Below are 13563 nucleotides of genomic sequence, written 5' to 3' on the forward strand. Positions count from 1 at the left end.
TCAGGAGCAGTCACTCTTAACTGAAAAAGCAGTTCACACCAAACTTTAAGTCCTTTGGGCATTTTCTGCAAATTACCCTAGAATAATTCCCTTAGGGAAGGATTTTTACACTTCTTTATTAATTGAGTCCACAAATAAACATAGAATCAGCTGAGTAAAGCACCTAGCTAGCTCTGTAGCTAGGCATCTAGGCTAAAAAAATGTGATACAACAGTAAAGACACTTGCAGTGAACATACATTAGTATTTAGTAACACATCACTGTGAAACGGAGTCTTTACAATCTCAAAGAAAACTTGTTGTATTACCTCCCGCAAACACTGTAGTAGTAAGTCAGGGTTACAGCTCATAGTGTATTAATAGTGTATTAATTCATAGTGTATCCTCTGTGGCTAAAACACAAAACTTATATGGATATAATAGATGTATGTTTTTAATAATGGCAATGTGTATTTTAACCTTTGTTGTGTCATAGTTGGCAACAATTTACTTTGTCATTTACTATCAAATAAACATACAGTAAACCTAACATAACCTAATGCAACCTAAAGGGTACACTGAAAAAAAGCAGACAATGCAGATGAGATTACATCAGAATGCTAGTTAGATATTAACCTAGTTTAATGACACTGTACAAAAATGTAGAAAAGTTTTATAAGCATTTGTATTTTGAATGTAAGCAGGTTTTGAGAAGTAAATTAAAAATCTTATAAAAGTATTTGCAGCACCCTTAGACAGTCGTCACTGCTCTCACTTTGGGAGAGCTAGACCTACAGGGCACGTTTCAGGAAAGACTTTAGACATTTTATTCACTGGGACTTTTTTTTTCTGTTTTAGGGGCTCATTGTGTTTTCTCACTTGGAAGAGCATCTAAGAGAGCACTTCAAGAGTTTTTTCATTTGAAAGTCACCTGTAGGGAATGCCATTGTGAAGGGCCACTGTATGGCACCACATTACATTTTCTCCAGTGGAGGGGCATCCATAAGGAAACTTCCCACTCTTTATCATGCACTACAGGACAACCTTTACAGCTCTGCATCACATTTTATCCACTGGAGGGTGCCTTCAATTTTAGATAAGCACCTAATTAGGCACTTCATCATGCTTACTGACCTGTAGGAGTGCCCTGTAGAGCACTGCATCCCATTTTCTCTACTAGAAAGGGCACCCATTAGTTAACTAGCTCCTTAGCTAGGCCCACAAATAAAGAATGCATATGAATTGTCATTGATTAAATTAATGCAATTAATCTTACATTATTATAAGTGTAAATACACCACAATAAGTCTCATGTAGTGCACTCACCCCTTTGAGTGGCTCTTGCAGTATTGAATCTGCAGTAAATCTCCTCATAGACTCTCTCAGTGCCCCTACTCAAGCCTTCATAGACTCCCTCAAGCCCTCTTCTAAGGCCTTCATAGACTATGTTCTCCATCCTCTTAGAGAGCCCTGTGAAGGAGACTAAAGAGAAACATTAAGCCAGTTCAGTAGAACAGAAGACTGATGACAGATTGAAGGACTAATGATGTTTAGAGAATGTACAGAAAGTGGATTGTAGATGATCTCTGACTCTCTCTACCTCTCCTGAGCACTCTGTTCTGGTAAAACAGCACAACCAGAAGCACTAAGGCCAGGAAGAGCACCGCTCCCAGAACCAGGAGAGACGCTGGATAAATGAACGGAACAGCTGCTGGAGGAGTTTGTGGAGGAGTGTTTGTTCCCTTCACTGTCTGACCAACTGAAAATAAAAATACAGAACAGAAACTGTGCAGAGCCCAGAACAATCTATTCAGAAACATGTAGTAAAATCTACATTTGTTTATCTGTCTAAGAGACTTAAAATACCTGTGGTGTTGGAGGTGGTGGCTGTTATTACAAGTGGAGTAGTAGAAATGTCTGTAAATACAGAAACAGCCGTTCTGATTCTGTAGAACACTTTAAGCACTGAATATGGCAAATTAGCATTAGACAATAGTAACAAGTCAGTTAATGCACCATTTACTGATACATTTAACATTTTTACACACATCCAGCCGGATCCTCTGACCTGCACAGGTGACTCCAGCGTCCTGCCTGTGGGAGCAGTCAGTGTGGTTCTTCAGAGAACGAGGACAGTCCCACAGGTGAATCTCATTCCCTCTACACTTCACTCTGTTCAGCCAGATAGGCCCTTTACCAGCACCAAAGTACAGCACTCCCATTAGCACTCAGTGCTGGCCCACAGCCCAGCTGCCTGCAGACCACCTTGAAGCATCCCTGATATCCCACAGATCACCACAGACGGAGCCCCACTCAGCATTATGATACACCTCCAGCCTCCCTGAGCAGATTCCCTTTCCTCCCCTCAGCCTGAGAGGCAGGTGATCTACATCAGACATGATCAACCAGGATAGTTACAGAACTAATAACAATACAGTTATTAAGTGTAATATAGGTTTTCACTTTTTGTACATTACCAGCAATAGTTTTATGAAGAAGCTACTTTACTAACACTTGTGATTAACACATTACTTAATGAAATATTGACCTTATTTATTCCTAAGAGTTCTTACTTGAACACTGTCTGTGATGGGCAGATGAGGAGCATTTCAGACGACTTCTAACACACGATCATTTTCAACTCCTATGAATACAGAAAGATACTTGATTAAGCATTGAACATATATTATTTTATTTATTTTACATTTCTATAATGTATATTTTCTTTACCTATTTAAGTAAGTTTTATACTTTGTGTGAATTATTATCAGCACAAAATTGTATACACACTCTACTTATATAACTTATAACTATATAACTTATAACTGCCTACCTGAGCAGGTAATCCAAGCCACCTCATTGTCTTTATCACAGTTGTTCTGACTCCAGGGGGAAGATGGACAATGCCACACGAGCGGAGTCATGATTTCTACATTTCAGATTGTCCAGCCAGTTAGGAGCTGATTCCACTCTTGCTTTGGCCCAAGTCTCACTGCCTGATCTTCCACAGTTCAGCTCTTGACAGATTAAACTTGATGTTTCTTCATCCATCCCATTTAAACACACATTACCCCAGGTTCCATTGTAGAACACTTCCAGATTCCCCTCACAGCCCTCAGTGAGTCTGAACTCTCTAAACTCTGTTGGCAAAACAACTTATACTAAACTTTGCTTTTAAATGCATATTTTAGGAAGTTGATGCAATTAAAAACGAAATATTTAACATTCCCTCAAAAGGATAATGAAACTCCTCTGCTTGTCCAGACGTTAACTTCCTTAAAGGCATGGTTCAATGCAAATTCAAATCTATACAGTTTTACCCCAAAGATAGTCAATCAGCCTAGATATGTCTGATGTCTAAAGCCAGCTTTACACTGAGTGATTACAGTGGTCTAATACAGTCTTCTTCACATCACACTGCATCAGATGTTGCAGATAATATCGTAGCTAAACTCCATGCCAGACTGTGAGATTTAAGTTATGCTGCACATCAGACAATAGCCTTAAAGATTTTCTGGTAATTTACACTGCATGAAAATAACAACATTCTGCATGCACTTTCTATTTTGGCCAAATATAGAACCACACTAGCAAATAATAAAAAAGCACAAAATTTGACAGTCAATAGAAACAAAAGTTCAAACTGAACATGAATTAAGTTTTTTTTTTAATTAAAAAAACTTGCTTTATTACATTTGCGACTTCACTGCTGAGATTATGTGTTTTTTTTTTTTTTTTAAGAGATTCTTAGTCCGCACATTTCTGCCCTGACTGACTCACTATATTTTCATTCAGAGGAAAACTGTGTTCATTTGATTTTTCAGTAAACCATTTAAAATTATGGTACCTGAGCACATGACTCCTACATCCTCCTTCGTGTCCACATTCATCCTCTCCACACAGCTGAAATCTGCAGTTAAACAGGGACGTCTCGTTTCCCTCACACTCCACCTCATTCAGCCATATGGGTCCAGTTCCTGGTCCAAACTGGGCTGGTACTGGAGCACCGAGGGCCACTCCACACTGCAGCTGTCTACAAACCACCTGCGCATCCTCAATATCCCACAAGTCACCACACACTGTCCCCCATGAGCCGTTGTGGAAAACTTCCAGCCTTCCTGCACAGTCTCCCCCTGAACCAACCAGCCTGATGGAGCTGTGAGCTGAATTAAACTTACCTACACACACACACACACACACACACACACACACACACACACACACACACACACACACACACACACACATATATTACAGCTGTGGTATTCTCATTCCTTGGTCCCCTACATAAAGAAGAAATGTAATCTTTTGACACTGAAATGAACAATAAATACTACATTATACTTTGGGGCAGATCATTTTAGGAAGATTGTTCGCCACTGATTGTTGATATTTAGCTGCTGTTTACCAGAGCAGGTGATTGAGAGCTGTTCTCTGGAGCTGCAGTTTACTGTTTCTGTGCTGTTGCAGTTCCCCAGATGAGCTTCACTCCCAGAACAATTGGAATCCACCACACACATGTGTCTGGAGGAGCTGGAGGAGCTGGAAAAGTTGAACACAGAGCCACAGCCCAGCTGTCTGCAGACCACAGAGGCCTTGGACTCACTCCAGGAGTCCAGCAGAACTCTCCTCCAGTCCTGCATGAAGTACACCTCCACCTCCCCTTCACACTCCATCCCACCAGACAACCGCACTCGCCCCTCATGTAACGCCAGAGAGGAACCTGAAGAGGAAAAAATATCACTTAACGTAAAAGCTTCTTTGACTGACGGTACCTTACACATAAGTATTTCTGAGATTGACTACACTCTAAGAGCTCACCACTGCAGATGACTCCAGCATCCTGTTTATGAGAGCATGCAGTTCGACTCCATGATGAAATGGGACATTTTGACAGGTGTGTTTCGTTCCCCTGACAATCAAACACATCAGCCCAGATCTGGCCACTCCCCTCCCCAAACCAGTCTGACCCCAACATAGCCACAGCACTCCCACACTTCAGCTGACCACAGAGGACACTGGCAGCTTTCATATCCCAATTAACATCACAGACTGAGCCCCACTCACTGAGGTACTGGAGCTCCACTCGACCAGAACAGGAATCAGAGCCATTCGCCAGTCGAGCCTGAGTGTGACCTGAATCAACATGACATTATAGGAATTAACATGAATAAGAGCAGTTCAGTGCCATATTGTAACAAGCAGTGGAGTTGAACTCAATTAAAAATGAATGCTTTACCAGCACAAACCAGGCCCACATCATTGTCATGAGTGCAGTTATGTGAAGGTGATGTTGGGCAGAAGGAAATCTGAAATTCGTTGCCTCTACACTGAAGCTGCTCTGACCACACCTGACCCTCCCCTCTGCCAAAAACAGCTGCTCCCAGCACCTCCACAGGAAGCCCACAGCCCAGCTCTCGACACACAACCTCTGCATCCTGCTGGTCAAAGCCAGCATCGCACACTGTGGACCAGGTCTTCACATTAAGCACTTCAACTCTCCCAGAGCACAGATGGAAACCACCAGTAAGTCTGGACTTTCTGTGACCTGTGAAATTTGAATATATATATTCAATATTATATTTGAGATATTTGACTAACATACTTAGATGGAATCAGTGATATAGTTGTTCTGATGGTCTAACAAGTAAAAACTGACTGATTGATATAAAAAAATTGTTTTCTTGATGACATTTTGTTCATATGAAGCAAGAGACACACAATCAAACACTCCGAATCGGTAGCAGTTTTCAAAATAACTGGCCAGAAGCTGCAATCAAAAGCATTCTGTGTGTCGAAGGGAGTGTTGGGCAGTGTCCTGAACTAGTCAAGAACTAATCAAGAAATTAGTCAAGAATTTTTAACAGATTATTTTTTTATTATTGTTATTTTACATCTTATATTTTCATTTCTTTCACATTTTCTACAATTACTCTTATGTTCTCCATTTGACAGCCAGTAATGTAAAAGATAATGTAAAAGAGAAAGTTAATAACACTCAAAATCTTAAAAGAATTAATCTGATATTGTGGCGACGATGATATTAGGCATTTGTTCATTCATAGTGGTGATGAGAGATTGCAGCTCACCTGAGCAGAGGACTCCAGCATCTTCACCATGATTACAGTTATGTTTACCCCATCCTGCTGATTTGCAGTTCTTCAGTGTAGACTCTGATCCACTACAGTGCACTTCATTCATCCAAATCTGTCCTGATCCTTGTCCAAAGGGAGCTTTACTCAGTGCATCTACAGCCTCTCCACAGCGCAGCTCTCTACAGACCACTGCAGCATCTGTCAAATCCCACTCATCATCACACACTGTTCCCCATTGATCATCATGAAGAACCTCCACTCTCCCAGCACAGTGACTGCCACCATCCAGCAACCTCACAATGTCTGTACAACATGAGAAGCAGATTTCACAGTCAAAAGTAATTTTAGAGTTTCAGCACTGGCAGAAAAGTTTGGGAAGCACAAATCACAATAACAATTAGCATTATTTGCATTAATGATAATTTAGAAATCATAATGAACTGCTTAATTTCACATATTAGGCTTGATAAGTTGAAAATAATTATGATGCACATCAGGAAAAATCATTTTATACTTGAAATTCAGCATACACATTTTAAAAGCTTTAAATAAAATAAATACTAAAGTAAGCCAGAAAACATTATGTTACAGTAAATCTGTCACAGAGATGAAATCTTATTGAAGGCTACAAATATAGTATTTACCAGCACACACAAGACCCACATCACTGTCATGGGAACAGTTGTGTTTAAGTGAAGATGATGGACAGAAGTGAATCTGGGATTCGTTGCCTCTACACTGAAGCTCCTCTGACCACACATGACCCTCCCCTCTACCAAAAGCAGCTGCTCCCAGCACCTCCACAGGAAGCCCACAGCCCAGCTCTCGACACACAACCTCTGCATCCTGCTGGTCAAAGTCAGCATCACACACTGTGGACCAGGTCTCTCCATGAAGCACCTCCACTCTCCCAGAACAGCGAGAATCACCAAGTAGCTTGACTTCTGATATAATGTTGTTGAAAGATAATGATTTTATAAAAATGACAATTCAGCTTTTTTCCAGATACCAAAAATATTAATTTTATAACTAGCCCATGAGAGCATGCATGTCTCTGAAGAGAAAAAGTACAAATAATCAAGTTTCAAAGACAAAAAAAGGCAAAATTATTTATTATTAATGAGTTTGTAACAAAATTAAAAGCTATGAGAAGAAATGTGAATGGCAATTTTTTAAATCTAATTTAATAGAATTGTGAAATTTATAAAAACATACCTGAACAAATGACCCCAGAATCATTAGAATGAACACAATCATTTCTACTCCATCCTGGTGATTTACAGTTTTTCACTGTGCTCTCTAATCCACTACAGTCCACATCATTCATCCAGATTGGTCCTGATCCTGGTCCAAAGTAAGCATCACTCAGTGCATCTACAGGCTCTCCACAGCCCAGCTCTCTACACACCACTGAAGCATCTCTTATATCCCAGCCATCATCACACACTGTTCCCCACTGTCCTCTATGAAGAACCTCCACTCTCCCAGCACAGCGACTGCCACCATCGACCAACCTCACACTGACTGTACAACAGAAGGCAGAACAAAGATTTCTACACAGAAATACACATTATCCGAGGGAAAGAATACATTAAACTGCATGTGTAGCAAGAAAATGTAAGACTAATCAGTGAAGATACACCTCTTACCGGCACACACTAGTCCCACATCACTGTCATGGGAGCAGTTGTGTTTGAGTGAAGATGATGTTGGACAGAAGTGAATCTGAGATTCATTGCCTCTACACTGAAGCTGCTCTGACCACACCTGACCCTCCCCTCTGCCAAAAGCAGCTGCTTCCAGCACCTCCACAGGAAGCCCACAGCCCAGCTCTCGACACACAACCTCTGCATCCTGCTGGTCAAACGTAGCATCACACACTGTGGACCAGGTCCCTCCATGAAGCACCTCCACTCTCCCAGAACAGTGAGAACCACCAACCAGCCTGACCTCTAATATTAAACAGATTGTCAGTTTTGATAAGTAATATAATGCTGCTTAGATAAAATTATTTTATTAAAAAGTAGAAAAGCTTTGATTATTTTCAAACCATGTATGTTTGTAAAGACAAAAAGATGCAAGACAAATTGTATTGTGATATTTTAAGAAATACAAGTGGGCAAATGCAACAAGAAAACTTAATCTCATTAAACAGATTACTGAAATTCAGATAAACTTACCTAAACAGACAACTCCAGCATCTTTAAAATGACTACAGTTATGTTTTCGCCATCCGTCTGATCTACAGTTCTTCAGTGTAGTCTCTGATCCACTGCAGCTCATATTATTCATCCAGATTGGTCCTGATCCTGGTCCATAGTGAGCATCACTTAGTGCATCTACAGCCTCTCCACAGCCCAGCTCTCTACACACCACTGCAGCATCTCTCATATCCCAGTTATCATCACACACTGTTCCCCACTGTCCTCTATGAAGAACCTCCACTCTCCCAGCACAGCGACTGCCACCATCCATCAACCTTACACTGACTGCATAACAGAAGGTAGAAGAGACAGATATTTATGTACACAGCCAAAGCTCTGGACCTCAGTAGATTAGGAGGACTGTTTATACCCACATATTTCAAATCTTACTTTTAAAGTGGAAACAGCAATTTCTTGATAACTGGGCTGCTACGCTAACAGACATGTTTTAATTTTTTGAGATGCACAGGTACACAAAACATATTACAGGCTAACACATCTATTATAGTAAAGTGAGAGTTTGAGCAAGAACAAACAATACATGTATGTGAGTGTTTATTATGCCAATTAACACACAATACAACAGTTATAATTTTTTATTTTATTTATTTATTTATTTTCAGATTACTCCTAATGTTGCTTGAAGTAGCTGCTCAGTTTGGGCAGAAACTATTTTTGATCATTGGCTTTGGTTACAAGCTCCATAGTTGGCTGTGTTAGCCACCAAATGATTGTGCTTGTTCAAAAATCAATGAGATCAAAAAGACAGAGAAAAGGAGGGCATGTACATGATAAAGAGAGAGAGAGAGAGAGAGAGAGAGAGAGAGAGAGAGAGAGAGAGAGAGAGAGAGAAAGAAATAGTAAAATGTAAACCACTTAAATTGATATGAATCAAATCCAAAGTGAGACTGTCAATTGATTCCGCGTTTAGACCTCAACATGTATGCAAAGATAAATTAGTAAATGAGAAAATGAAAAGGTCCCTCTTACCAGCACACACTAGTCCTGCATCACTGTCATGAGTGCAGTTTTGATTGAGTGAAGATGATGTTGGACAGAAGGAAATCTCAGATTCATTGCCTCTACACTGAAGCTCCTCTGACCACACCTGACCCTCCCCTCTGCCAAAAGTAGCTGCTCCCAGCACCTCCACAGGAAGCCACAGCCCAGCTCTCGACACACAACCTCTGCATCCTGCTGGTCAAAGCCAGCATCACACACTGTGGACCAGGTCTCTCCATGAAGCACCTCCACTCTCCCAGAGCAGTGAGAACCACCAACCAGCCTGACTCCTCCTAAATTATTTGTATCAGTCAATAGAGATCACAGAGCACATATGTTTGAAAATCACAGAAAAGTGTTTATAAATATCTATTTTTGTAAATGTGGCAGGTTAATAACATTGCTTTTCATTAACACTCAAAATGTACATTTTCTATAATAATATAAGTTTCTAAAAGACAAAAACAGAGTTGTATTGTCAGTTCTATTAAAGTCAAGGTTTCAGCCTATACTATGTCTTAGAAATGCTAGATATGAATTATCATCTTCAATTTTCCTCTCTCTGTACTTCCAGTATGTTTTCTACGTGTTTTGTCTTCATAGTTCTGAATTTTGCAAATCAGTTAACAAATCTCTATTTAATTGATGTGATATATGATTCAGATTCAAACCTGTGCCTTCTACATAACAATTCTACATTTACGCTGTCACTGTTACATTGTCACTGTTCTAGATGCTTTGTGATTTTAAAGTTATTAGCCGCCCCTCTACACATTTCATTTTATTTTATTTTTTCCTCTTCACCTCTTTTCTCTTTTTTCTTTTCTTTGCCTATCTCTTTTAGATAATTGTCTTGAACTAATTGTTCTATAAAAGACGATAAATATTTGAAAAAACAAAAACATAAGCATGAGGTCTTAAAACATGTGATGAGTCAAAACTCAATTCAATTGATAGTTTATTGAGGGATGATTTATAAAATCACTGTACTGAAGATTACCAGAACAAATGACTCCAGCATCATCATCATGACTACAGTAACTATCACCCCATTCTGGGAATGTACAGTTCATCAGTGTAGACTCTGACCCGCTACAGTCCACATCATCCATCCAGATCGGTCCTGATCCTGGTCCAAAGTGAGCTGTGCTTAGTGCATCTACAGCTTCTCCACAACCCAGCTCTCTACACACCACTGCAGCATCACTAATATTCCAGTTATAATCACACACTGTTCCCCACTGATCATCATGAAGAACCTCCACTCTCCCAGCACAGCGACTGCCACCATCCAACAACCTCACAGTGTCTGTACAACAGAGAAAGATGAGAGAGAGAGAGAGAGAGAGAGAGAGAGAGAGAGAGAGAGAGAGAGAGAGAGAGAGAGAGAGAGAGAGAACAAGGCTGAAGATTCATTAAATGACCAGAGGTGCATTAAAATATCACACACTTGTGCTCCTTGAACATTTCACTCCTAAACCATTAATAAGCAGCGTACACTCCTCTGGAAAGACTTTTCACTAGATTTTTTCATCATGTCTTCAGGATTCACTTCCACTCTGCCACAACAGCATTAATGCAGTTGGGCACTTATATTGAGTAAAAAGGTCTCACAGTTAGCGTTCCGATGAAAGCTGAGGTTGGGGTTGTGGACAGGATAATTGAGTTCTTCTACATAAGTCAGTTGTTTATAAATGGACTATGCATGAGAGCGCTGTCATGCTGAAATATAAAAGAGTCTTCCCCAACCTGCTGCCACAAGTCAGAAGCACAAAGTTCTCTAGATTGTTATTTTATGCTGTAATATTTATATTACACTTTTCTGGAACAAAGCGGCCCAAAACAAACTATACAAAACAGCCCCAGACCATTATTCCTCCTCCACCAAACTTTACAGCTGGCATTCTGCTTTCAGGCAGGTAGTGTTCTATTATGTATAACAGTCACTAGAGGCCTACAGAAAGAAGGTACTGGACCAGGTACTGGCTATGTTAAACTTGATCTGATTCTGATCTTTATTACTATTTTTCACTGTCCTATGTGTGACAAACACCTACATTATCCACAACAATCATAACTGATGCAATAATTCACACCTGAGCTTTGTAAGTTCTGATTTGGAAATTCTGATGACGTCATCCTCCAAACCCCCCATCCCCCAACATTACACTTCTGAGCTTTATTTTCAGAAGTTAATAAATTCACATTCAAGAGCTGATCAGTCAGATTAATGAGACCAAGTTCAAATAAAATCAGGCTGATTTGTGAAAATTTCCACTGTCCTGACCTCCTGTCTTTCAGAAGGTCTTACAGAGTGTGAGTATGGAGAGAGAAAACATGTGGAAAACAGGTCATTTACATTACAAATGCCATCAAAACAAGAAACTTCACGTCTTTTAGGCGGACATTTATATGAAGAATATTTCACAAACAGGGCTCAACATCAGTGATCACTTCATACGACTCAATCTCATCAGCATGTGGCGTGTCGATACAATCAGAGCTGAGCATTTCCTGTTAAAAATGTATAATGTACCCAAATCCAAAGGATTACTTTATTAAAAGTACCATCTAAAAGCAGGGATAGGGATAAAAGCAGGCTTCAATATCAAAAATATTTAGAGTAAATAAATAAACATGAAAAGTTTTCATAGTTTTATGATGTCATGAAAACCAGCGCATTTACATAGATCTGACTCTTGAGCCTGTAACAGCCCTACCACCCATGTTTGAGTTTTCTCATTATGACAGATCAGACACAGAAAGAATTCCCAAATATCCTGAGGTGTTTTGATTTAAAGTTCCTCGTATAAAACTTAAACAAGTGTTCAAAGTACAGAGTCAGTGATTCACAACACAGAGCACAATGACAGAAAATCATTCAACACAATAAAATAAGAGAGAACTTACCAGCTGTGGTGAGTGAAACTGTGGAGGACAGAAGAATGAGAACCACACAGCTGTCCATCTCCCTCTGACCTGCACACAGTCCGTTCAACTCAGCAGCGGAACAAGCTTCACCTTCACTCCTCCAGAGAGACTGAAGAAACAGAAAGAGAGAGAGAGAGAGAGAGAGAGAGAGCTCCCCACAGCCGCCAATCACACTCACTATGACCTTATTAGAAAGAGGAGAGGAAATCATCAAACATTTTCAAAGACAAATCAGAGGAGGCGTTTTTTTCTTTCTCCATATTTATCAAAAGAGCGTCAGCGCTGATGAACAGAACTCCACCTCCGTCTCTAGAGGAGTGTGTGTGAGGAGAGACGCTCGCAGCAGTGTGGTGAGAAACACACCAACATACAGGAGACTGACTTCAGAGAGAGGAAACACTCCAGCGTAATACGGCATTAATGCTGCACCTGCAGAGAGCTGATCCACACACTGATAAACATCATACACGCTGCTCTGAGTTAGAATACAGACACATAGAAATTCTACTTTAACACTCAGTAAAGTTACAAATAAACTAAACATATGTACAGATGTTATTTTCTTTATTTGAAATGTGGAATGTGCTGCTTTTTAAAATAACTTTGTAATACAAAGAGCCCAGTGTAATGAAACCATGATCTAAAGACACAAATACAGAATAACTTATAATTTCGTAAATACAATATATTTATTATCTCAATTCAACACATTTTCTATTGCAATCCTTTAACTAATCACTGTCACACACATGACTGCAGTTCTTTCAGCTTTTACACTAAAATTGGTTTGATCACTGCAGTACATTTTCTTCTCCACCAGATGGCAGCAGAGGATCAATAATCAGTGAATTTAGTAATTCTGGTGAAGCGCATTTTCACTGCACTGACAAGCTGAGGTCACTGCTGGTGCCCTGATGTGGCTGCTGTGGTGTCTCAGTCACAAGAAATAGGGTAAAAAAATGTCTAAACATTTAATAACACTTAAATTGGAATATTTAGCATCTGCATCTTTGTTCAGCATCAGATATCTACTGGTGTGATGACACAAAACTACTGAAACAAAGTATAAGATTAATGAATGTGAGAGATGAATATTCCTTATGCAGAAAATTAAAAATTAATAATTAGTATCTAATCAAGAATAACAGGACCATCAGCATTACTGCCCTGAAGTTTGGTAATGCAATAGAAGTGTAATGCAGTAGATTTTCACTCTTTAAAAACAACAGCAACAACAACAACAATAATAATAATAATAATTCTGTGTTTAATGTACTTAGAAAAGATCACTCAAATTAACCAATTTATTGTCTCTAAAAACTGAAAGCTGTGCTCTGTCATTTCTGAGCAGAG

General features: G+C 39.7%; 2 protein-coding genes and 1 pseudogene across 2 annotated transcripts; all 3 read right to left on the reverse strand.

Moving 5' to 3' along the window:
* Positions 1-1287: 1287 nt before the first annotated feature.
* On the reverse strand, positions 1288-2200 carry LOC119263281 (scavenger receptor cysteine-rich type 1 protein M130-like). Its single transcript, XM_037538161.1, has 4 exons — positions 2047-2200; positions 1845-1895; positions 1579-1737; positions 1288-1448 (listed from the first exon to the last, which is right to left on the reverse strand). Exons 1-4 carry the CDS (start codon positions 2198-2200, stop codon positions 1288-1290), a joined length of 525 nt encoding a protein of 174 aa, XP_037394058.1.
* A 6-nt stretch (positions 2201-2206) lies between these two features.
* LOC119263282 (scavenger receptor cysteine-rich type 1 protein M130-like) lies at positions 2207-6332 on the reverse strand. Its single transcript, XM_037538166.1, is given in 9 exon segments — positions 2207-2364; positions 2812-2890; positions 2892-3118; positions 3826-3853; positions 3855-4156; positions 4387-4701; positions 4800-5114; positions 5218-5526; positions 6068-6332. Coding segments are annotated over 9 exon segments (1845 nt in total). The 5' UTR covers positions 6180-6332.
* A 1475-nt stretch (positions 6333-7807) lies between these two features.
* Positions 7808-12293, reverse strand: LOC119263747 (annotated as a pseudogene).
* Positions 12294-13563: the final 1270 nt, after the last annotated feature.

The sequence above is a fragment of the Pygocentrus nattereri genome, chromosome 1, assembly GCF_015220715.1.
Source record: "Pygocentrus nattereri isolate fPygNat1 chromosome 1, fPygNat1.pri, whole genome shotgun sequence".
NCBI classification, from domain to species: Eukaryota; Metazoa; Chordata; class Actinopteri; order Characiformes; family Serrasalmidae; genus Pygocentrus; species Pygocentrus nattereri.

Coding starts and splice junctions, on each gene's coding strand:
- LOC119263281 (XM_037538161.1), bottom strand. CDS start 2,200: ATGGGAGTGCTGTACTTTGGTGCTGGTAAAGGGCCTATCTGGCTGAAC. Junction 1,738..1,844: donor CACCACCTCCAACACCACAG/GTATTTTAAGTC, acceptor TTTTATTTTCAG/TTGGTCAGACAGTGAAGGGA. Junction 1,449..1,578: donor GAACAGAGTGCTCAGGAGAG/GTAGAGAGAGTC, acceptor TCTCCTTCACAG/GGCTCTCTAAGAGGATGGAG.